This window comes from Pan paniscus, chromosome 6 (assembly GCF_029289425.2).
Source record: "Pan paniscus chromosome 6, NHGRI_mPanPan1-v2.0_pri, whole genome shotgun sequence".
In the NCBI taxonomy this organism is placed as follows: Eukaryota; Metazoa; Chordata; class Mammalia; order Primates; family Hominidae; genus Pan; species Pan paniscus.
In genome coordinates this window covers 105609216-105636312 of record NC_073255.2, presented here as the reverse complement: position 1 = coordinate 105636312, position 27097 = coordinate 105609216, and the positions used below count along the sequence as shown (strand labels likewise).

Genomic DNA, 27097 nt, shown 5'->3' with positions numbered 1-27097 from the left:
AGTGTCTTTTGCTAGCTTTGGGGTGCATTTGTTCTTGCTTCTTTAATTCTTTCCATTGTGATATTAGGTTGTTAATTTGAGATCTTTCCTAAATTTTCATGTGGACATTTAGTGGTATGAATTTCCTTCTTAACAGTGCCTTAGCTCTGTCCCACAGATTCTGGTATGTTGTATCTTTGTTCTCATTGGTTTCAAAGAACTTCATGATTTCCATCTTAATTTCATTATTTACCCAAAAGTCAATCAGGAGCATGTTGTTTAATTCCTACATAATTTCATGGTTTTGAGTGATTTTCAGAGTCTTGACTTCTATTTTGGTTGTGCTGTGGTCCAAGAGTGTGTTTGGTATGATTTTGGTTCTTTTGCATTTGTTGAGGATTGTTTTATGTCCAATTATGTGGTCAGTTTCAGAGTATGTGCCATGTGGCGATGAGAAGAATGTATATTCTGTTATTTGGAGGTGGAAAGTTCAGTATCAGTACTGCACAAAGCCCTTTTCAGCACAAGCACCATTCTATAAAATCCCCAGCAAGACTCTTCTTCTTGCAGTCAGCTCCCCTCCCACTGACCTGCCTATTGCTTTCTTGGAATGTACTTTTATACCTTCTTTAATAAATGTGCCTTTATATACATATAACTGTCTTGGTAAATTCTTCTTACTGACTGCATGATACCAGCCCCAGATAGTCACTACCTGTGACAAAAATGATCTTACATTTCAGAAGGATCACTCTGGCTCCTCTATGTAGAATAAGTTACAGGAGTAAGAGGTACAGCTATGGAGACTAGCATACATTTCCAGGTTTAAATTGAGGTGGAGTTGACAAAGAATTTGCTGATGGATCCTATTTGAGTTATAGCAGAGAATTTAAGGATGACTCCAAAGTTTTCAGTATAAGCAACTATAAAGATACAACTACTACTGTTGGACTGGGAAAGACTAAAGGAAGAAATGTTTGTAAGGGAGAATTTAGGAGTTTAATTTTGTACATGTTACAGTCGAGGTGTTTATTACACATCCAAATGAAAATGTTAATTTGGAGGCCAGATGGAGGAGTCCTAGAGTTTACAGTGGTGTCCTAGGTGCACACTTGGAAAAGTGTAGCATATAGACAGTATTTAAAGTAATGAAACACTGAGTGGATAACTACCTAGAGAGTGAGTATAGATAGAGAAGATGGTTCAGGACCGATCCCTGAAATATTCCACATTTAAAGTTTGGGGAGATACAGAGAAATCAAGGAAGGAGAATGAGAAGGGGCAACCAGGAGGAAAATTAGAAGAGCTCTGAAGAGAGAAGTCATGTGTATCATTGCCAAATCCAGTGGTGAGTCTCCTCGTCTTACTTGGATTTGGCAATGAGACATCACTGATGACTTTGACATGAGCAATTTCAGGGGTGGGGATAAAAGCTTAATGAATAGTTCAAGAGAGAATGGAGGCAAAGAAAAAAAAAACCTAAAGGCACAGTTTTGTAATAAAAGGAGGGGGAACAAAGAAACAGTGAATGTGGGGTTAGAAAAGTTTTGGTTTTTTTTTTTATGGTGGGGAAAAATAACAACATGCTTATATGCTGTGATATGTGGGAAGATTTAGAAAAGAGGGATAATTAATGGGAAGAGACAATTGCTAGAGCAAAGACCTTACTAAAAGATAAGGGATGGGATATAATGCACAGGTCCAAGGACTGGCCTTATGTAAAAAATGATTAATTTATTTCTCCTAAGACCTGGGAGACAGAGTAAGGGCAATTTAACAGCATACTTGGTCATGTCCAGTCTGTTTAAGTCAGTGATTTTTGTTTGTAAAAGTTAGTCTTTTTAGGAAACAATCTGTTTAAATAAAACACTTAGCTATATGAATGGTGATAATACCATTAAGCTTAAAAGTGAAAAGTTGAAGGTATCTCAAAGACCCACAATCATTAGCTACTGGACTTGTCAGGCTTAAAATGTATTACAGAAACAATGTTTCAGAATGTTTAAAGTTATATCAAACAGTAACTCAGAGAAAAGCAACTGTTTCTCACTGGTACACATCCTGAAACTTGAACCAATATTAAATATAAAATATGTTTTAAGATGTTTTGTAAGTATATTTTATATACTTAGTTTTAGAATAATAAACCCGCATTAAAAAAAGACATTTTGATAAACATTTTTAAAAAGTTTGACTTTGCCAGTAATCAAGTAAATGCAAATTAAAATAATAGAATATCATTTTCACTTATAAAAATTGCAAAATTGGCCATAACTTACACACTTTGTTGGAAAGAGTGGGAAGTAGGCATTCTCACTTACTGTTAATACAAACTGAATTGGTATGATTTTGCTGGAAGACAATCATAGTATATATCAAAAGCTTTAATAATATATATGTTATTTATCCCATAAATTCCACTTCCAGGATTTTTATTTAAAGAAATATTAGGAATGCTTTTACATTGTTGGTGGGAGAGTAAATTAGTTCAACCATTGTGGAAGACAGTGTGGCAATTCCTCAAGGATCTAGAACTAGAAATACCATTCGACCCAGCAATCCCATTACAGGGCATATACCCAAAAGACTATAAATCATTCTACAATAAAGACACATGCACTATTCACAATAGCAAAGACTTGGAACAGACCCAAATGTCCATCAATGGTAGACTGAATTAAGAAAATGTGGCACATATACACCATGGAATACTATGCAGCCACAAAAAAGGATGAGCTCATGTCCTTTGCAGGGACATGGATGAAGCTGGAAACTATCATTCTTAGCAAACTATCACAAGATCAGAAAACCAAATATTGCATGTTCTCACTCATAAGTGGGAGTTGAACAATGAGAACACATGGACAGAGGGAGGGGAACATCACACACTACGGCCTGTTGAGGGGTAGGAGGCTAGAGGAGGGATAACATTAGGAGAAATACCTAATGTAGGTGACAGGTTGATGGGTGCAGCAAATCACCACAGCACATGTACACCTATGTAACAAAACTGCACATTCTGCATACGTAATCCAGAACTTAAAGTATAATAAATAAATAAATCTGAAAAAAAGAAATATTCATTGTTTTGTATAAAAAGATGTAGTTAGAAGGATATTAGCTACAACACTGTATGTAACAGTGAATAATTAAACGTATCCTAAAGTTTCACAATAACTGTGTAAACATACTATACAGACAATGAAATTTTAGGACATGATACTGTAGAAACATTGTTAATGACATGTAAAAGGGACTTTATATAGTAGTAAGGGAAATAAACAGCTACATGTACATTATGATTCCATTCTCATTAAAGAAAATAATGTGGGGGAGGAGCCAAGATGGCCGAATAGGAACAGCTCTGGTCTACAGCTCCCAGCGTGAGCGATGCAGAAGACGGGTGATTTCTGCATTTCCATCTGAGGTACTGGATTCATCTCACTAGGGAGTGCCAGACAGTGGGTGCAGGTCAGTGGGTGCGCGCACCATACGCGAGCCGAAGCAGTACAAGGCATTGCCTCACTTGGGAAATGCAAGGGGTCAGGGAGTTCCCTTTCCTAGTCAAAGAAAGGGGTGACAGACGGCACCTGGAAAATCGGGTCACTCCCACCCGAATACTGAGCTTTTCCGACGGGCTTAAAAAATGGCGCACCAGGAGATTATATCCTCCACATGGACAGGAGGGTCCTACGCCCACGGAGTCTCACTGATTGCTAGCACGGCAGTCTGAGATCAAACAGCAAAGCGGCAGCGAGGCTGGGGGAGGGGCGCCCGCCATTGCCCAGGCTTGCTTAGGTAAACAAAGCAGCCGGGAAGCTCGAACTGGGTGGAGCCCACCACAGCTCAAGGAGGCCTGCCTGCCTCTGTAGGCTCCACCTCTGGGGGCAGGGCACAGACAAAAAGACAGCAGTAACCTCTGCAGACTTAAATGTCCCTGTCTGACAGCTTTGAAGAGAGCAGTGGTTCTCCCAGCATGCAGCTGGAGATCTGAGAACGGACAGACTGTCTCCTCAAGTGGGTCCCTGACCCCTGACCCCCGAGCAGCCTAACTGGGAGGCACCCCCCAGCAGGGGCAGACTGACACCTCACACGGCCGGGTACTCCAACAGACCTGCAGCTGAGGGTCCTGTCTGTTAGAAGGAAAACTAACAAACAGAAAGGACATCCACACCAAAAACCCATCTGTACATCACCATTATCAAAGACCAAAAGTAGATAAAACCACAAAGATGGGGAAAAAACAGAGCAGAAAAACTGGAAACTCTAAAAAGCAGAGCGCCTCTCCTCCTCCAAAGGAACGCAGCTCCTCATCAGCAATGGAACAAAGCTGGACGGAGAATGACTTTGACGAGCTGAGAGAAGAAGGCTTCAGACGATCAAATTACTCTGAGCTATGGGAGGACATTCAAACCAAAGGCAAAGAAGTTGAAAACTTTGAAAAAAATTTAGAAGAATGTATAACTAGAATAACCAATACAGAGAAGTGCTTAAAGGAGCTGATGGAGCTGAAAACCAAGGCTCGAGAACTACGTGAAGAATGCAGAAGCCTCAGGAGCCGATGTGATCAACTGGAAGAAAGGGTATCAGCGATGGAAGATGAAATGAATGAAATGAAGCGAGAAGGGAAGTTTAGAGAAAAAAGAATAAAAAGAAACGAGCAAAGCCTCCAAGAAATATGGGACTATGTGAAAAGACCAAATCTACATCTGACTGGGATACCTGAAAGTGATGGGGAGAATGGAACCAAGTTGGAAAACACTCTGCAGGATATTATCCAGGAGAACTTCCCTAATCTAGCAAGGCAGGCCAACATTCAGATTCAGGAAATACAGAGAATGCCACAAAGATACTCCACGAGAACAGCAACTCCAAGACACATAATTGTCAGATTCACCAAAGTTGAAATGAAGGAAAAAATGTTAAGGGCAGCCAGAGAGAAAGGTCGGGTTACCCTCAAAGGGAAGCCCATCAGATTAACAGCTGATCTCTCAGCAGAAACTCTACAAGCCAGAAGAGAGTGGGGGCCAATATTCAACATTCTTAAAGAAAAGAATTTTCAGCCCAGAATTTCATATCCAGCCAAACTAAGCTTCATAAGTGAAGGAGAAATAAAATACTTTACAGACAAGCAAATGCTGACCGATTTTGTCACCACCAGGCCTGCACTAAAAGAGCTCCTGAAGGAAGCGCTAAACATGGAAAGGAACAACCGGTACTAGCCACTGCAAAATCATGCCAAAATGTAAAGACCATCAAGACTAGGAAGAAACTGCATCAACTAACGAGCAAAATAACCAGCTAACATCATAATGACAGGATCAAATTCACACATAACAATATTAAATTTAAATGTAAATGGACTAAATGCTCCAATTAAAAGACACAGACTGGCAAATTGGATAAAGAGTCAAGACCCATCAGTGTGCTGTATTCAGGAAACCCATCTCACGTGCAGAGACACACATAGGCTCAAAATAAAAGGATGGAGGAAGATCTACCAAGCAAATGGAAAATAAAAAAAGGCAGGAGTTGCAATCCTAGTCTCTGATAAAACAGACTTTAAACCAACCAAGATCAAAAGAGACAAAGAAGGCCATTACATAATGGTAAAGGGATCAATTCAACAAGAAGAGCTAACTATCCTAAATATATATGCACCCAATACAGGAGCACCCAGATTCAGAAAGCAAGTCCTGAGTGACCTACAAAGAGACTTAGACTCCCACACATTAATAATGGGAGATTTTAACACCCCACTGTCAACATTAGACAGATCAATGAGACAGAAAGTCAACAAGGATACCCAGGAATTGAACTCAGCTCTGCACCAAGCGGACCTAATAGACATCTACAGAACTCTCCACCCCAAATCAACAGAATATACATTTTTTTCAGCACCATACCACACCTATTCCAAAATTGACCACATACTTGGAAGTAAAGCTCTCCTCAGCAAATGTAAAAGAACAGAAATTATAACAAACTCTCTCTCAGACCACAGTGCAATCAAACTAGAACTCAGGATTAAGAATCTCACTCAAAACTGCTCAACTACATGGAAACTGAACAACCTGCTCCTGAATGACTACTGGGTACATAACGAAATGAAGGCAGAAATAAAGATGTTCTTTGAAACCAACGAGAACAAAGACACAACATACCAGAATCTCTGGGACACATTCAAAGCAGTGTGTAGAGGGAAATTTATAGCACTAAATGCCCACAAGAGAAAGCAGGAAAGATCCAAAATTGACACCCTAACATACAATTAAAAGAACTAGAAAAGCAAGAGCAAACACATTCAAAAGCTAGCAGAAGGCAAGAAATAACTAAAATCAGAGCAGAACTGAAGGAAATAGAGACACAAAAAACCCTTCAAAAAATTAATGAATCCAGGAGCTGGTTTTTTGAAAGGATCAACAAAATTGATAAACCACTAGCAAGACTAATAAAGAAAAAAAGAGAGAAGAATCAAATAGACACATTAAAAAATGATAAAGGGGATATCACTACCAATCCCACAGAAATACAAACTACCATCAGAGAATACTACAAACACCTCTATGCAAATAAACTAGAAAATCTAGAAGAAATGGATAAATTCCTCGACACATACACTCTCCCAAGACTAAACCAGGAAGAAGTTGAATCTCTGAATAGACCAATAACAGGATCTGAAATTGTGGCAATAATCAATAGCTTACCAACCAAAAAGAGTCCAGGACCAGATGGATTCACAGCTGAATTCTACCTGAGGTACAAGGAGGAACTGGTACCATTCCTTCTGAAACTATTCCAATCAACAGAAAAAGAGGGAATCCTCCCTAACTCATTTTATGAGGCCAGCATCATCCTGATACCAAAGCCGGGCAGAGACACAACCAAAAAAGAGAATTCTAGACCAATATCCTTGATGAACATTGATGCAAAAATCCTCAATAAAACACTGGCAAACTGAATCCAGCAGCACATCAAAAAGCTTATCCACCATGATCAAGTGGGCTTCATCCCTGGGATGCAAGGCTGGTTCAATATACACAAATCAATAAATGTAATCCAGCATATAAACAGAAACAAAGACAAAAACCATATGATTTTCTCAATAGATGCAGAAAAGGCCTTTGACAAAATTCAACAACCTTCATGCTAAAAACTCTCAATAAATTAGGTATTGATGGGACATATTTCAAAATGATAACAGCTATCTATGACAAACCCACAGCCAATATCATACTGAATGGGCAAAAACTGGAAGCATTCCCTTTGAAAACTGGCACAAGACAGGGATGCCCTCTCTCACCACTCCTATTCAACATAGTGTTGGAAGTTCTGGCCAGGGCAATTAGGCAAGAGAAGGAAATAAAGGGTATTCAATTAGGAAAAGAGGAAGTCAAATTGTCCCTGTTTGCAGATGACATGATTGTATATCTAGAAAACCCCATTGTCTCAGCCCAAAATCTCCTTAAGCTGATAAGCAACTTCAGCAAAGTCTCAGGATACAAAATCAATGTACAAAAATCACAAGCATTCTTATACTCCAACAGACAAACAGAGAGCCAAATCATGAGTGAACTCCCATTCACAATTGCTTCAAAGAGAATAAAATACCTAGGAATCCAACTTACAAGGGATGTGAAAGACCTCTTCAAGGAGAACTACAAACCACTGCTCAGTGAAATAAAAGAGGATACAAGCAAACGGAAGAACATTCCATGCTCATGGATAGGAAGAATCAACATCGTGAAAATGGCCATACAGCCCAAGGTAATTTACAGATTCAATGCCATCCCCATCAAGCTACCAATGACTTTCTTCACAGAATAGGAAAAAACTAAAGTTCATGTGGAATAAAAAAAGAGCCCACATCACCAAGTCAATCCTAAGCCAAAAGAACAAAGCTGGAGGCATCACACTACCTGACTTCAAACTATACTACAAGGCTACAGTAACCAAAACAGCATGGTACTGGTACCAAAACAGACATATAGACCAATGGAACAGAACAGAGCCCTCAGAAATAATGCCACATATCTACAACCATCGGATCTTTAACAAACCTGAGAAAAACAAGCAATGGGGAAAGGATTCCCTATTTAATAAATGGTGCTGGGAAAACTGGCTAGCCATATGTAGAAAGCTGAAACTGGATGCCTTCCTTATACCTTATACAAAAATCAATTCAAGATGGATTAAAGACTTAAACGTTAGACTTAAAACTATAAAAACCCTAGAAGAAAACCTAGGCTTTACCATGCAGGATATAGGCATGGGCAAGGACTTGATGTCTAAAATACCAAAAGCAACGGCAACAAAAGCCAAAATTGACAAATGGGATCTAATTAAACTAAAGAGCTTCTGCACAGCAAAAGAAACTACCATCAGAGTGAACAGGCAACCTACAAAATGGGAGAAAATTTTCACAACCTACTCATCTGACAAAGGGCTAATATCCAGAATCTACAATGAACTCAAACAAATTTACAAGAAAAAAACAAACAACCCCATCAAAAAGTGGGCGAAGGACATGAACAGACACTTCTCAAAAGAAGACATTTATGCAGCGAAAAAACACATGAAAAAATGCTCACCATCACTGGCCATCAGAGAAATGCAAATCAAAACCACAATGAGATACCATCTCACACCAGTTAGAATGGCAATCATTAAAAAGTCAGGAAACAACAGGTGCTGGAGAGGATGTGGAGAAATAGGAACACTTTTACACTGTTGGTGGGACTGTAAACTAGTTCAACCATTGTGGAAGTCAGTGTGGTGATTCCTCAGGGATCTAGAACTAGAAACACCATTTGACCCAGCCATCCCATTACTGGGTATATACCCAAAGGACTATAAATCATGCTGCTATAAAGACACATGCACACGTATGTTTATTCCGGCATTATTCACAATAGCAAAGACTTGGAACCAACCCAAACGTCCAACAATGATCGACTGGATTAAGAAAATGTGGCACATATACACCATGGAATACTATGAAGCCATAAAAAATGATAAGTTCATGTCCTTTGTAGGGACATGGATGAAATTGGAAATCATCATTCTCAGTAAACTATCGCAAGAACAAAAAACCAAACACCGCATATTCTCACTCATAGGTGGGAATTGAACAATGAGAACACATGGACACAGGAAGGGGAACATCACACTCTGGGGCCTGTTGTGGGGTGGGGGGAGAGGGGAGGGATAGCATTGGGAGATATACCTAATGCTAGATGACGAGTTAGTGGGTGCAGCACACCAGCATGGCACATGTATACATATGTAAGTAACCTGCACATTGTGCACATGTACCCTAAAACTTAAAGTATAATAATAAAAAAATAAAAATAAATTTAAAAAAAAAGAAAGAAAATACTGTATCTATGCATAGAAAAAGCTGGAAAGCCATCCATCAAAATGTTAAGAATGTTTCTAGCAGCTTTTCTTGAAGGTAAGATAAGGAGTGACTTAAACTTTCCGCTATCTTTATTTATTTTATAATTTTTCTACCATGAATATGTATTACTTCCTAAATAAATTAAAAGCAGCAATGTGGGGGGAGGGACTGATGTTTTCTTAAAATTAGAAATCTAGTAGATTTTTTAAAAATGTGTCTAATACAGGTATATTTCTGTGGATGCGATTTGATTTGTAAAGTATTGGTTCTTTATGACAATTAAGATAGTTTAAATTTTTCTAAAAATAAAAACTCCATGACTAGTAATGCTAACTGGCTTATGACTAGGTTGAATTGGTATTTCTATTCTCATTTTAGCATCCTTTGTACAAGATGTTAGAAATTCTTCATTTTATAAAGAAGGTATATATACATGTTTGGATTAGTGCATCACAAAGTTGTATTAAAAAATTCAGACAAAAAGTGGCTATGCAGGATCTATATTACTAATTTAATTATGATGGTACATCATGAGAAAGTTCCATTATTATACCTTTCAAAAACACTGTAATAATTACTTCAGTATCTTACATGTAAGTAGGAGAGGAAAATTAGTGTGTGTGTATACATATCTCTTTGTATTTTAAGTCATTTCCTAAATCACTGAATACAGCCTTTCTACCTACATATTGATTACTAAACTCTATCTCCAGATGACATCTTGCTCTTTAATTCCAGATTTGTATTTTACCCACTCTGCCTTAAACTAGTTGTGTGACTAAGGACAAGTTATTTAACCTCTCCGCATTTCAGTTTTCTCACTTGTAAAATACAGACAGCGGTGCCTATTAATCCAACACATCCCAAAACAGTATAATTTTATGCCTGCTCAAAACATCATCCTGCTGCATTTCTTTTCTAGACATTGTACTACAATTATCCCTTTTCCCAAGGAATCCACTTACCCAAATTAGAAATCACGGTGTCATTACACTCTATTCTTCTTTTTCCCTGACCATCCAAAATACCTTCCCCCCTCAGCTTTGAAATATTAGTGACTTCTCTTACTAGATGGTAATTATCTTGAGAATGGGGACTGTGTTCTTTTTTATAAATTCATAAAGTTCCTATACTCTTGACATCTAAGTATCCCTGGCATCTAGGAAAATTTTTGTCCTATGGTTAGGCACTCAATAAATGCATTTTGAATGTGTGTGTGTGTATGTGTGACATATATACATATTTTATACACATACAGAATAGCTTATAGCTTTGCCATGATTATAAAATTTTAGAAGTATATAAAGATTGTAGATCATCATGGAGGACAGAAAGCAGGACTAGATGGCAGCTCTAGACAGAGCAGCCTGCGGAGGCTTGCATTGTGAATTTTAGCTCCAGATCGACTGTAAGAAAAAGCCTACCAATCCCGAGAGGACCCACAGACCCTCTGAAGGAGTGGACTGCTCCTGCAGGACCTGGAAGACCCCCTGCCAAATACCGTGGGTGCCCCAACTGCAGAAGTGGGAAAGGGAGAACCCCGCCTCTCCCAAACACACACCCCCACTGGAGAAGCTGAAGGTCTGTTTGTGGGAGAAGTTTCTGACTCTACCAGGAGCTGAGTCAATCTGGAGAGCCGAGCAAAATACGGGGGTAGGGGAAGCAGCAGAAAGGCCCTGGGAGCTCGCTGGGTACCCAAGCAGGCCATTCCTGCCTGTACCACAGGGATCCAAAGGGAGGGCAGCCAGAGGAGCAGGGGCTAAAACTCCACAGGGAAAAGGAAATCTCTAGCTGAACTCTGCAAAAATTTGAACGAGGTGAGAAGCCTCCTGGCCAGAACTCGGGGAAGAGCGCAAATCCAGTGTGCAGACTCCACAGGCAGGGGAGAACCAAGCTCTTTTCTTTTGCACCTGGGAGGCGGGTAGCCTGTGGCAGGTTTTCAAGTCTGTCTCACCCTCTGCCTGGAAACAGACTCGGGCTGTTGGCAGGGGCATGGTGGGAGTGAGACTGGCCTTTTGGTTTGCATGGGAGCTGGGTGAAGCCTGTGACTGCCTGCTTTCCCCCACTTCCCTGACAATCCGCAGGTCTCAGCAGAGGCAGCCATAATCCTCCTAGGTACGCAACTCCAGTGACCTGGGAATCTCACTCCTGTCCCCAACAGCAGCCACAGCAAGACCCGCCCAAGGAGAGTCTGAGCTCAGACACGCCTAGCCCTGCCCCCACCTGATAGTCCTTCCCTACCCACCCTGGCAGCGGAAGACAAAGGGCATATAATCTTGGGAGTTCTAGGGTCCCGCCCACCACTGGTTCCTCCCCATACTACCACAGCTGATGCTCTCTGGAATGCGCCACCTCCTGGCAAGAGGCCAATCAGCACAAAAATAGAGCATTAAACCACCAAAGCTAACGACCCTCACAGAGTCCATTGCAACCCCTCACCCCCCTGCTACCTCCGCCAGAACAGGCGCTGGTATCCACGGCTGAGAGACCCATAGATGGCTCACATCACAGGACTCTGTGCACACCCCCCCCCCCCAGTAGAAGCCAAGAGCCAAGTAGACTCACTGAGTGGCTAGACCCAGAAGAGAGACAACAATCACTACAGCTAGGCTCACAGGAAGACACACCCATAGGAAAAGGGGGAGAGTACTACATCAAGGGAACACCCCGTGGGACAAAAGAATCTGAACAACAGCCATCAGCCCTAGACCTTCCCTCTGACAGAGGCTACCCAAATGAGAAGGAACCAGAAAACCAACCCTGGTAATATAACAAAGCAAGCCTCTTCAACACACCCAAAAAATCATACTAGCTCATGAGCAATGGATCCAAACCAAGAAGAAATCCCTGATTTACCTGAAAAAGAATTCAGGAGGTTAGTCATTATGCTAATCATGGAGGGACCAGAGAAAATTACAAGTTAAAAAGCAAAAATAAAAAACAAACAAATAACCAAAGTACACAGGCAACAAAGAGCACAATGAATGCAAGGGTACCTCACATTTCAATACTGACATTGAATGTAAATGGCCTAAAAGCTCCACTTAAATGATACAGAACTGCACAATGGATAAGAACTCACCAACCATCTTCTGCCTTCAGGAGACTCACCTAACACATAAGGACTCACATAAACTTAAAGTAAAGGGGTGGAAAAAGGCATTTCATGCAAATGGACACCAAAAGTGAGCAGGAGTAGCTATTCTTATATCAGACAAAACAAGCTTTAAAGCAACAGCAGGTAAAAGAGACAAAGAAGTACATTATACAATAGTAAAAGGCCTTGTCCAACAGGAAAATATCACAATCCTAAACGTATAAGCACCAAACACTGGAGCTCCCAAATGTATAAAACAATTACTAATAGACATAAGAAACGAGATAGACAGCAACACAATAATAGTTGCGGTGGCGGCGGGGGGGGGCTTCACTACTCCACTGACAGCACTAGAGAGGTCATCAAGACAGAAAGTCAACAAAGAAACAATGGATTTAAACTATACCTTGGAGCAAATGGGCTTAACAAATATATACAGAACATTTCATTCAACATCTGCAGGATATACATTCTATCCCACAGCACATGGAACTTTCTCCAAGATAGACCATATGATAGGCCATAAAATGAACCTCAATAAATTTAAGAAAATTGAAATTATATCAAGCACTCTCTCAGACTACATTGGAATAAAACTGGAAGTCAATTGCAAAAGGAACCTTCAAAACCATGCAAGTACATGGAAATTAAATAACCTGCTCCTTAATGAGCATTGAGTCAAAAACAAAATAATGATGGAAATAAAAAATTTTTCAAACTGAACAACAATAATGACACAACCTATCAAAACCTCTCAGATACAGCAAAGGCGGTGCTAAAAGGAAAGTTCATAGCCCTAAATACCTATATCAAAAAGACTGAAAGAGTACAAACTGATGTTCTAAGGTCATGCCTCAAGGCACTAGAGAAACAAGAACAAATCAAACCCAGACCTAGCAGAAGAAAGAAAATCACCAAGATCAGAGCAGAATTAAATGAAATTGAAACAAAAAAATACAAAAGATAAATGAAACAAAAAGCTGGTTCTTTGAAAAGATAAATAAAATTGATAGACCATCAGCAAGATTAACCAAGAAAAGAAGATAGAAAATAACCTCACTAAGAAATGAAACGAGATATTACAACTGACACCACCGAAAACAAAAGATCGTTCAAGGCTACTATGAACACCTTTATGCATATAAACTAGAAAACCTAGATGAGATGGATAAATTCATGGAAAAATACAACCCTCCTAGCTTAAATCAGGGAGAATTAGATACGCTGAACAGACCAATAACAAGCAGGAATATTGAAATGATAATTTAAAAATTACCAACAAAAAAGAAGCTGAGGACCAGATGGATTCACAGAATTTTACCAGACATTCAAAGAGTTGGTACCAATCCTTTTGACATTATTCCATAAGATAGAGAAAGAAGGAACCTTCCCTAATACATTCTATGAAGCCAGCATCACCCTCATACCAAAACCAGGAAAGGACATCATCAAAAAAGAAAACTACAGACCTATATTCTTGATGAATATAGATGCTAAAATCCTTAACAAAATACTAGCTAACTGAATCCAACAACATATCAAAAAGATAATCTATCATGATCAAGTGGGTTTCATACCAGGGATGCAGGGATGCTTTAACATATGCAAGTCAATAAATGTGATACACCACATAAACAGAACTAAAAACACAAATCACATGATCATCTCAATAGATGCAGAAAAAGCATTCGATAAAATCCAGCACATCCCTTTATGATTAAAACTGTCAGCAAAATCGGCATACAAAGGACCTACCTTGATGTAATAAAAGCCATCTATGACAAACCCACAGCCAACATAGTACTGAATGAGAAAAACTTAAAAGCATTCCCTCTGAGAACTGGAACAGGACAAAGATGTCCACTCTCACCACTCCTCTTCAACATAGTACTGGAAGTCCTAGCTAGAGCAATCAGGAGAAAGAAATAAAGAGCATCCACATCGGTAAAGAGAAAGTCAAACTGTCACTGTTTGCTGATGATATGATCGTTTACCTTGAAAACCCTGACGACTCCTCCAGAAAGTTCCTATGATTGATAAAAGAATTCAGCAAAGGTTCTAGATACAATATTAATGTACACAAATCAGTAACTCTTCTATATACCAACAGCAACCAAGTGGAGAATCAAATCAAGAACTCAATCCCTTTTACAATAGCTGAAAAACAAAATAAAAGTAAGTACTTAGGAATATACTCAACCAAGGAGTTGAAAGACCTTTACAAGGAAAACTACAAAACACTGCTGAAAGAAATCACAGATTACATGAACAAATGGAAACACATCCCATGCTCATGGATGGGTAGAATCAATATTGTGAATAATGACCATACTACCAAAAGCAATCTACAAACTCAATGCAATTCCCATCAAAATATCACCACCATTCTTCACAGAATTAGAAAAAAAATTCTAAAATTCATATGGAACCAAAAAAGAACCCGCATAGCCAAAGTAAGACTAAGCAAAAAGAACAAATTTGGAGACATCACCCTATCTGATTTCAAACTATACTATATGGCCCCAGTCACCAAAACAGTGTGGTACTGGTATTAAAATAGGCACATAGACCAGTGGAACAGAATAGAGAACCCAGAAATAAACCCAAATACTTACAGCCAACTGATCTACGACAAAGCAAACAAAAATATAAAGTGGAGAAAGGACACCCTTTTCAACAAATGATGCTGGGATAACTGGCTAGCCACATGAAGGAGAATGAAATTGGATCCTCATCTCTCACCTTATACAAAAATCACTCAAGATGGATTAAGGACTAAAACCTAAGACCTGAAACTATAAAAACTCTGCAAGATAACTTTGGAAAAACCCTTCTAGATATTGGCTTAGGCAAGGATTTCATGACCATGAACTCAAAAGCAAATGCAACAAAAACAAAGATAAATAGCTGGGACCTAATTAAACTAAAGAGCTTTTGCACGGCAGAAGGAACAGTCAGCAGAGTAAGACAACCCACAGAGGAGGAGAAAATCTTCACAACCTATATATCTGACAAAGGACTAATATCCAGAATCTACAAACAACTCAAACAAATCAGTATGAAAAAAACCAAACAATCCCATCAAAAAGTGGGCTACAGACATGAATAGACCATTCTCAAAAGAAGATATACAAATGGCAACAAACATATGAAAATGCGCAACATCACTAATGATCAGCAAAATGCAAATCAAATAACAATGTGATACCACCTTACTCCTGCGAGAATGGCCATAATAAAAAAATCAAAAAACAGTAGATGTTGGTGTGGATGCAGCAAACAGGGAACACTTCTACACTGCTGGTGGTAATATAAACTAGTACAGCCACTATGGAAAACAGCATGGAGATTCCTTAAGGAACTAAAAGTAGAACTACCATTTGATCCATCAATCCCACCACTGGGTATCTGCCCAGAGGAAAATAAGTTATTATTTGAAAAAGATACGTGCACACGCATGTTTATAGCAGCACAATTCGCAACTGCAAAATCGTGGAACCAACCCAAATGCTCATCAATCAAGTGGATAAAGAAACTGTGTTATACAAGGAAGATTTGTTTTGAAGACACCTTGAGAACTGTCAGTATGTAACTACCTTAGTTCCCTTTTTTTTTTTTGAGATGGAATCTCGCTCTGTCACCCAGGTAGGGGTGCAGTGGCATGATCTCAGCTCACTGCAACCTCCGCCTCCCAGGTTCACACCATTCTCCTGCCTCAGCCTCCTGAGAAGTGGGGACTACAGGTGCGTGCCACCACGCCTGGCTAATTTTTTTGTATTTTTAGTAGAGACGGGGTTTCACCGTGTTAGCCAGGATGGTCTCTATCTCCTGACCTCGTGATCCGCCCACCTCGGCCTCCCAAAGTGCTAGGATTACAGGTGTGAGCCACTGTGCCCGGCCTTAGTTCGCTAAATTTTCGTCTTATATTCCACCCTGGGGATGAGAGGGAAAGGTGAAAAATTTGAATTCTTAACACTATCTGTAGTTTTTAGATTTAATAATCATCCCAGATTTTTTACTTTCAGCTAATCTCTTGCTTATATTTTCCAAGAATGCATGATAAATTATAGACAAATAAAAGCTCATTTTCTCAATTAAAAAAACCATGATATCTATCTATCTATCTATCTATCTATCTATCTATTTATCTATGATGGAATACTACGCAGCCATAAAAAGGAATGCATTAACAGCATTTGTGATGACCTGGATGAGATTGGAGACTATTATTCTAAGTGAAGTAACTCAGGAATGGAAAACCAAACATCGTATATTCTCACTTATACGTGGGAGCTAAGCCATGAGGACGCAAAGGCATAAGAATGATACTGTGGACTTTGGGGACTTGTGGGGAAGAGTGGGAGGGGGTGAGGGATAACAGACAACAATATGGTGCAGTGTACACTGCTCAGGTGATGGGTGTTCCAAAATCTCACAAATCACCACTGAAGAACTTACTCATGTAATCAAATACCACCTGTACCCCAATAATTTATGGAAAAATAAAGAAGTATATAAAGATCATCATTCTAGTCAGGAAATAATCTTTCAAGCAGACCTTAGAAACATACATAGATGTCATTAATTATTATTTAATGCTGATGAGATTGTGGGAAATCCAGAATTCTCACACAGTATTGGTAACAGAATAAATTGCTACAACTCTTTAAAAGACATATTTTAAGAGTCATCAGATTTTTCAGATAATTTATCTGGATATCTCCGACAATTTACAATGAAAACAAATGGAAAATTGATATGCATAAAATGTTATTTATCCTTTTTTATGAGAAAAAATGGAAAACAATCTAAATACTGAATTATAGTTTCGAAATCTCAGTAGACTATTTCAGATCTATTAAAGTTATTATAATGACTACAGCAATATGAATAAATGTTTTTGTTATTTTAAAAAACTAGATGCTAGGATTACAATTATGTTAAAAAGTGTATATTTACATAAAAGGTGTGTGCTTTTTAAATAATAAATACTAAAAATGCAACTGAAGCTTGTACCCTTTAATGATTTCTGATATTGGAACGAATATTTAGTACAAAGTAGTTTTGATCAGACAAACATTGCACAAGACATTCAATTTTAAATAAGATTTTAAAAACCATATCTCAAAATGTCACATACCTTTGGATATACTTCAAATATGGTGTATAGTCTATTACAGCAGGAAAACTGCCATCCAGCCCCTCTCCCTTTAGGCAGAAACTAAGACAATAGAAAATAAATATTTCCTATTAATATATAAAATTTTAAATCAAAGTTAAGTTTCATGAAAAATCTCTTGCCAGAGACGTTTCTCTCATCAAATGGCAAGTGAATTTTTTTGTTTGCAATTTAATTGTTACTTGTCAGAAATAAACGCCTGAATAAAATATTCTACCTTCAATACCAATGACAAGGCATTGTACAAATTAATACACTGTCAATGGGTTACATTAAACCAACAGTTAACATTCTTAATCCCAGTTTTTTTGTTTGTTTTTTTCTTTTTTTTTGAGAGGGAGTCTTGCTCTGTCACCCAGGCTGGAGTGCTGTGGCATGATCTTGGCTCACTGCAGCCTCTGCCTCCCGGGTTCCAGCGATTCTCCTGCCTCAGCCTCCTGGGTAGCTGGGATTACAGGCACCCACTACCATGCCTGGGTAATTTTTGTATTTTTAGTAGAGACAGGGTTTCGCCACGTTGGCCAGGCTGGTCTTGAACTCCTGACCTCAGATGATCTGCCCGCCTCAGCCTCCTAAAGTGTTGGGATTACAGGTGAAAGCCACCGCGCCTGGCCTTGTTTTTTTTAAAACAATAAAACAACAAACAAACAAAACAAGACTGTAACAAATTTAGACAGAGCTAGTGACATGATATAAAAAGTTAACATCCATAGAGGGATCAAAAAGACAACCTTCACATTCCATCTATCATGTTCATCCTCCACAATTAAGCTAATTAACCTAATACTAGCTTATTAAATTTTAATAAAGTTAGACTTGTCAAGTGACAAATATTTAGAAAAGGAAGTGCTTTACTATAAAAGATAACTTCAGTGAAAACGAACAGCATTATTTTTATCAAGACTCAAAAGTAGAATTTCATTTGTCTTATACTTATTTTGTTAATATTCCTGAAGTTTCAAATGTTATATTTCAATAAAAATATAATATTTCCTTCATTCCTTGTGTTTGAGTTTTCTTATAGACAAACCTTTTACTTTCAATATAATGTAAAATCTGGGATCGATTAAAGAAATGCAAAAAAAGTGTCTATAAATCTAAAAAGAACTTGTATTGCCCATTTTTAGCACTTGTTATTTTAGTGTAGAACCAGTTCATCTTGTTGATAATAAAAGTAAATTTTAACAATTTTTAAAAATATTCTCCATACATAACATAAGAGACATAAGATACCCAAGATAGCCTCTCAGGATCTTATCTCAACACGTGAGATAATGAGAATCTTTCTGGCTTTGAAACTACTTTAAGTCTATTTCTTTTAATTTTAAAGCAGTAGCTGAAAAATACTAAGAGATAAGATTCAAGGCTGTTGGGGAATGGGATATAGTCTAAGTTTTCTTTTTATCCAAGCTACAGAGCAAGCCTATCAATTCATTAAGTTTCAGGCAGTCTCTTTTCTGAGAGCAAACTCATTTAGAAAACAAACTGATGTCATTTGAAAGAGAACAACATGAATCAAATAACAATATCCAACTGTGTGCTTTACTTAGACAACTGAAAGAAAAAAATCGTACGTAGAAACTATTAAGATATAGAATAATTCAAAAACTGAATGCATTTGGTTATATTAAGTACCTGAAATCAATAGCATTGAGTCCTAGAAGCATGCCAGCAAGCATATTTGCTTCTTCACCCAAGACAATTGCTCCATCTTCATAAAATCTCCTAAAAAATGAAATGGGTGAATATATAAAATATTAAAAATAAATGGAAGTTTGATTGAGAGAAATCATTTAGAGCCCAAACTATTGTAGGAAGAGCTAAATTTTATTTAATTTGTATTTTTTAAAAAAACATATTTCCATCACTGAAGTTTTGAAGATATTTAGACCAAAATAAAGAGACAAAACAACAACAACAACAAATCCCTGAAGAAACTAAAACCTGCCAATATAACAAAAAGAATTCTGTTTCCAGCTCTCCTAAAAAGAATCCCCCAAGTGAGTCTTTCAATGGGTCTAGAGTGCCAGCATTTTTCTTTAATAGTGAAGCAATATAAATGTAAAGTGAAAGGTGGCAAATTCAGAGTCATCTGTATTTATCTATTTTCAAAATGAAGTAGACTTGAGTTCTAATAAATAAGATAAAAATAAGTTCTGTTTTTCTATAATTGCAAAGATTACTGAGTAAGTTAAGAATTTGGGAGGCATACTTGTTAGTAATTTATGGTAACCTTAATAGTGCAATCCTAATAAAGCAGATGGGCTACCAAGGTGGCTGCATATGAAAAAGAAAGTATTCAATATCTCCTTGACAAAAATGGGAATGTGAATGTATCTTTGTTAATTCCTGTAAAGCTTTACATTTTAGTTATCATTAGTTTTTAAAATATTTTTGAAAGAAAAATCATTATGTGGCCCTAAGGTATTTTTCCAAAAATGAATGTAAAATCATTTAATCTACTTCTTTTAAAACGTAGTACTATGTAAAATCCAGTTTATATCAGTAACCAGGGATGATCACACTGCTATAAGTATTTATATTACATATAAGAGAGTGAACACCACTCTATACCACCCCATTAACTAAAATGAAACATTTTAGTAAATCAAAGGTCTTGCTCTTTTCAGTATTTCTGAGTTTATAAATTCTGCAAAAAATTTCAATATGCTCATAATCCTACCATCAATTTTGAATTGTTGTTCACAGCTTACTAAGTATTTTTACAAACATATTACTTGATACTTGCAAAAAAACCCATAAATTAAAAGCAGAAGGAATCATTAGTTTCAAATTTACCATCAGGAAAAGTTTAAAACAATTTGCACAAGCTCATGTTAGATGAATTGCTTAAGAAGGCTACCCAATTCTTCTTTAAGTCCTATATCTTCTATTAAATCTACATTTCGTAAAACAAAAATATTTTAAAAGAACTTAATGTACGGTATGGTTCATAAGGAATGTTAAATGAATAAAAAGTACAAAATGGAAAAAATAGTCAACTATTTACTCTCTGACAGATGTAAGGCTGCAAACAAATACAGTGGGGAGACTGGCTTGGAATAAATGTTTTTTGTTTTCTTGGACCTACTGAAATTGCTTTTACTGATTTATATAAAAGGAGAAAAATGAAAACTTCTGGCCTAACAAAATTAGTAAAATAAATGGAAGGATTTTTTTACATATTCTACTGAGGTGTCCTGCAGAAAGGTAAAATATTTAGACAAATACGTATGTTTGAGACTTTGTCCCTGGTCCAATAACTAAGTTGGCTATTGGTAGAATATATTATTAACCCCTGGAAGAACTACGCTTCTAATGGTTTCAGACCACTAAATTCTATGAGACATGAATTTGGAAAAGAATCTTGTTTTTTTGATACTGGCAATAACCCATTATTCCTAGTACTTCTTATATAAGAAAAGGTCTACTTTTTTATTCTTCATCTTGAACCTACCATTGTTTAAAAAATACATTCTAAAAATCAGCTCAAAACTATTCTTGCTTGCTTTCTAATGGCACCTTTGTACTAGGGAGTGTTGAAGAACACCACGGCAAAAAATTAACTGGTTTGAGAAATTTTTTAAAATCTAAAGGTCTTTTATGTGTGTGCATATAATAATGTTTTAATGAGTTTTTCGCTTCGGTTTTACTCATTAGTAAATAAGTAAATTTTCTAAGCGAATGATTTAAGATAAGTAAAATGGTTGCTATATGTAAAATCAATAATTCCACTGAAAAAAATCATATCTTAAGTGTAAGATATGATTTAATATAACAGCAAAAGAGGAAAGGAAAAATGGAAGAGGAAGGGCTAGTTAAGAGGATTGCCCATTATATGCTGAACTTTTAAATTATTAGTTATGGTTAAGAAAAACATTATTTTTCAGAAGATGTACTTCTGAGCTTAAGATAATATATTTTAAGGTAATTCAGTATTTAGAAAACTGAAACGATCTGAGAAGATAATATTTTTATCATTTAATCAAAGACTTCATTCATGTGTATGAAAGAGGTAGAAGCTGTCTCGAAAAATTAATTTCTTCTCTTATGCAAACTAATATATCAATAATTAGACTAAAAATCTGATTCCTGTGGTCAATACTTTCAAATATTCCAGAAGATGGTAAAATTTCAACCTTTTCATTTTACCTCATTGAAAAATTGGAACATTAAACTTTGCTTATATAACCAAGATCATAAAATAAATGAGCCAGGAGTAAAGCCTGAGATGACTAATCCAATAATAGTAAGGTATATACTTAAAATTCCCTTTTTTCAGTTAAAAATATTTTTTGTTCTAAAGAAAATTTTTATGCCAGGCCTGGTGGCTCATGCCTGTAATCCCAGCACTTCTGGAGCCTTAACAGGCAGATCATTTGAGCCCAGGAGTTAGAGATCAGCCTGGGCAACATGGTGAAACCCACCTATACAAAAAATACAAAAAAATTAGCCAGACGTGGTGGCACACGCCCGCAGTCCCAGCTACTTGGGAGGCTGAGGTGAGAGGATTGCTTGAGTCAGGAAGACAGAGGTTGAAGTGAGCTGAGATGGCCCCACTGCACTCCAGCCTGGGTGACAGAGCAAAACCCTTTCTCAAAAAAAAAAAAAAAAATATATATATATATAGGTATATATATACACACATACATATATATAACATATATAAATATAAATATATATAATACATATATGTATATGTATAAATGAGAAGAATCTAACCAAAACATTGTACTGCTTGAGTTCAGCATATTATAAATGTTGAAAGTACCAAAGTAAAAAATACATATGAAACTTCCATTTAAAGATTTATATATTAGAGACTATACCTTTAAATATAGTTTTATATTACAGAAGTGAGGAAAAATTACAAGCAACTATTTGATACTACTGTGATCCGGGAAAAAAACTTCCTGATCTTATTAGGTATACCACCGTTTCCAAGTATTTATATGTTGATTAGAAAAACATTAGTGACTAGAAAAGTATTTAAAATAATGCCCTTATAAGAATATGCTTTTCTTTTACCACATATAATTTAACTCTAATTGAAATATATTCCTATAATGCCACCTTGGTGTCCATTCTGTAAGAATATTTTAAGGAATTTTAAGTAGTTCAATAACAAATATCCTTTGGATGGGATCCAAGGTGAATAATAAATATAAATTACGTTGATACTATCTAACGTGATGCTTCAAATTTTCCTTTTGTGGGAGTCAGAAGTTAGCCTACATATTTGAAAGCACAATATTAAAATATGAGAAAGCTTGTCTTATAAACCAAAGAAATTTCATTATTGGCATGCTTGTTCTCTTCCCCCAATTTAATGTAAGAAACTACTGAAAGGGGATATAAGAAAATTCTCCCTCATGACATATAAAACAGATCACTGCATTATAAACAGATGTTATATTCAAAGTCAAATTGAATCAAAATGAAAAACTGATGAAAAAGTCAACCTCCAAAGGTCTTGCCAAGAATGTGAGATTCAGTAATTATTTTAATAAACAAATATATATTAAATTCCTTTTATGTGACAAGAACTGTGTGAGGTACTATAGTTACAATGGTAAATAAGTTAGATTTAGATCCTCTCTATGGAGTATATAGTCTAGGGGAATAGAAAAGCAAGAAACAAAAGACAAAGATAATTACAGATGATGATAAATATAAAGTAAATAAACAGGTTGTTGAGATAGAGACAAATGGAAGGAAAGCCCAACTTTGGAAAGTCATTAAGTAAGGCATTCTCAAGTATTTAACCTGATACCTTAGCCCACAGATGTCTGATCACACAGGGCTTTGCAGGCCACAGAACATTAATAATAATAATAACACTTCTTGAGTGGCAGGCATAGTAATAACTTTACATGAGTCATCTTCTTAACTTTGCTGCTACATATTATTCTCCAGAGAGATTAAGCAATTTGTCCAAGATAGACACAGCTAGAGTAGGGAAACCAGGATCTGACTCTAGGAAATGTGACAGCCACAGAGCCTTATGGCTAATGTAATAAGAAATCATTTCAATGTTTTAAGTAGGAGCTGATATAATCTCTTTTACTTTTAAGATCAGCTGGAAGCTAGATGGCTACTGAAAGGGGGCAAACTGGAAGGTCAGGAGGCCAATAGGTGAGCCTTAGGCAACAGATAAAAGAGGTCTAGAGGACTGTAAGAGCCATGGAGATAAAGGTAAATAAATAGATTCAAAATAGATTTGGAGGTAGGATCAATAAGACTTGCTTATGGATTAATTACAGGGAATGAGGGAGAAAGAGGAATCAGGTATGACTTTTAGATTCTTGCTTAATCAACTATGTAGGTGGGCAGTGATAACATTTGCTAAGAAAGGGTGAACAGAGTTACAGGGGAAAAAAATTAGTATATCTGAACTATCTAGCTAGAGGTTTAAATGTGGTATCATGGTCATATGGATGGTATTTCAAGCCAGGGGAATGGACGAAACTCCAGGAAGAGAGAATACAGAGCAAAATGAACAGAGGAAAAAAAGCAGAAAATGCAGGACTGAGCCCAGAGAATATGAACAGTCAGATGTTGTTAAGTGGAAAAGATGACAGAAAAAGAGACAGAGCGATTAAGGAAAAGCCATGGAATGTTGTATAACTTAAAGGTGAAGAGATTTTTTCAAGAACGATGAAGTAGTCAACTTCTACTGGAAGTAGCTGGGAGATGGAGTACAGTGTGGACAGAGAAATATCCATTACATTGGGTAGCTTGTAGATTATTGGTATTCTTTTAAAAATTCTTGGTGGAGTGATGAGGGGCAGAAGCCAGACAAAAGTGGGTAAGAGAGTGACTCTAAAGTAAGAAAATGATGACAGTGTGAAGAAGTGCTTTGGAGAAGTCTGGTGATGAAGTGTAATCATGAAATTAGCATTGGTAGAGGGGAATTATAGGTTCAATGGAGAATCTTTTTTTTTAAGGTAGGAGGTACTGGTATATGTTCTATAAGGGTAGGATTGATCCAGCAGTAGTAAAGAGATTGAGGATGAGGAGACAGAAAGTTGGTAACTAAAGGAAGAAGGGAATCATATGCTACTTGGTCTTTTGTGACTGGCTTCTTTGCTAAGCTTAGCAGGTTTTCAAGGTTCATCCATGTGGCAGCATGGATCAGTACTACATTTCTTTTTATGCCTGAATAACATTCCACTGTATGGATATAGACACACATGCACCTAGGAGTCATGTGCTGGGTCATATGGTAACTCTATGTTTAACCTTTTGAAAAATTGCCAGACTGTTTTTCAAAGTGACTGCACAATTTTCTTTTCCCACCAGCAATGTATGAAAGATTCAGTTTTTCAAAATCCTCACCAAGATTTGTTATTAAGTGATCTTTTGAACATACCCATCCTAGTTAGTATGCAGTGTTATTTCATTGTGGTTTTGTATTTCCCTGATGGCTAATGATGTCAAACAACATTTTAGTGTTTATTAGCCATCTGTATACCCCCCTTGGAGAAGTGTCTATTCAGATTCATTGCCCATTTTTAAATGAGTTGTCTTTTTATTACTGAGTTGTAAAAGTTCTTCATATACATTGTAGATACAAAACCCTTATCGCAGGGGTCCCCACCCCCTGGGCCATGAACCAGAACCTGTCTGTGGCCTGTTAGGAACTGGAGCTGCAGGGCAGGAGGTGAGTGGTGGGCCAGTGAACATTATCACCTAAGCTCCGACTCCTTCACTCAGGCATTAGATTCTCACAGGAGTTAAGAACCCTACTGTGAACTGCACATGTTAAAGATCTAGGTTGCATGCTCCTTATGATACTCTAACTAATGCCTGATGATCTGAGGTGGAACAGTTTCATCCCGAAACCATTCCCTGCCACCACGGTCCGTGGAAACACTGTCTTCCACAAAACCAGTCCCTGTTGCCAAAAAGGTTGGGGACCGCTGCCTTATCAGATTATGATCTGTAAAAATTGTCTCCTATTCTGTTTGTCATATTTTCACCTTCTTTATGGTGTCCTCTGAAACACAAAGTTTTAATTTTTATTATGTTCAATTTATCTTAATAGTGTAAAACTTTAATACATACTTGCAGGGAGACCCCTTGAAACTATTGCTACAGAATAAAAGATGAAATGCTACTAATTATTGTAAATACAAAATTCTATGCAGGATTGCGTAAAGACAATGCCAGGTTGGACTGCCAGAACGAGCCAACAGCACATGATGTGCTTCCCCCTGCAGAGAGCCTATGAATGGACGTACAGTCAGGGAGGTTTCACATCACCAAGATTCCCATCCCAGAAAAGCAGACGTTCATAGCTCTAGGAATGGAATGCGACCTTTGTGGAGAGCCTATAAACAGACGCATGGGGGGCGCCTGTCCATATGGATAAGATAGGGCTATAAACGCCCTCATCTTGCCATGGCTCTTCTAGGCCTTTTTAGGGTTAAGGCATACTCCTTTCTGAGAATTTCTGGTCTAACCGGTTGTCTAGCTTCACATCCTGTTTCCATGGATTGTTTGTAACCAGCTTTTGTTGCAATTGTTACTGCTGATTAATATCTTGTTAATCATACGTTATGGAAAGATTGTGTTTCTGTTTTAAGGCTCTGTTAGAAATTACACACACATTATACTGTAAATTCTTATCTCTGTAAACTGTACTTCTCCATACAAATGTACTGCACTTCTACATACAAATGTTATGTTAAAGAATTACTTCATCCCCATGTGACCATCTCACCTCATAATCAAATGACCCTAAATCCCTCACTAACCTACCCCCGCCCTCACTAAACTTAATAATAAATGCTGGTATATCTAGTGCATTGTTGGCACCATGGGACCAGAAGGCAGTGACCCCCCTGGACCCAGCTTTCACTATCTTGTGTGTGTCTGTTATTTCTCAATCTGCTGATCTGCCTAACAACAGAGAGCCCCGTTGCATTGCAGGCTGCTGGCCAGATCCTGCAATATCTGGTGCCCAACGTGGCCTTCTTTGTTCCTTGGCTCAGTGCACTCCAAGTGCCGTTCGTGACGACTAGTCTTCAGTCTTGAAGGTAAGGTCTCCAAGTACGCTTTTTCCGACTCTCCCCTCTTTTCAGGTTTTATTATTTCTTTCCTTTACTGATTTTGGGTTTACTTTGCTCTTTCTTTTCTAGTTCTTTAAGATATATCATTAAGTAGTTTTTTCAAGTTTTTCTACTTTTTTGATTGAAGCACTTCTTGCTATAAACATTCTAAGTACTGCTTTTGATGAATACCACAGGTTTTGATATGTTGTGTTTCCATGTGCATTTGTTTGTTTTTTTAAATTTTCTTCTTAAATTTTGCACTGACCCACTAGTTATTTGAGAGAATATTATTTAATTTCCATGTGTTTGCATAGTTTCCAAAATTTCTCTGTTATTGATTTCTAGTTTTACCGCCTTGTAGTCAGAAAAGTTATTTAATATAATTT

The 27097-nt window shown here is 37.3% G+C and overlaps 1 protein-coding gene across 13 annotated transcripts in view; it reads right to left on the bottom strand.

The window, feature by feature from the left end:
• Positions 1 to 27097, bottom strand: part of RUNDC3B (RUN domain containing 3B) — a 207997-nt gene that overhangs the window by 77649 nt on the left and 103251 nt on the right. For 12 of the 13 annotated variants that reach the window (XM_008976308.4, XM_034964374.3, XM_034964373.3 and 9 more), the window contains 2 exons: positions 19291 to 19380; positions 17617 to 17697 (listed from right to left, as the gene is read on the bottom strand). The exons of the other annotated variant lie outside the window; for it this stretch is intronic. In XM_008976308.4, coding sequence (XP_008974556.1) covers positions 17617 to 17697; positions 19291 to 19380 — 171 coding nt within the window. The remainder of the gene's footprint in view (positions 1 to 17616; positions 17698 to 19290; positions 19381 to 27097) is intronic. 13 annotated transcript variants of the gene reach the window in all.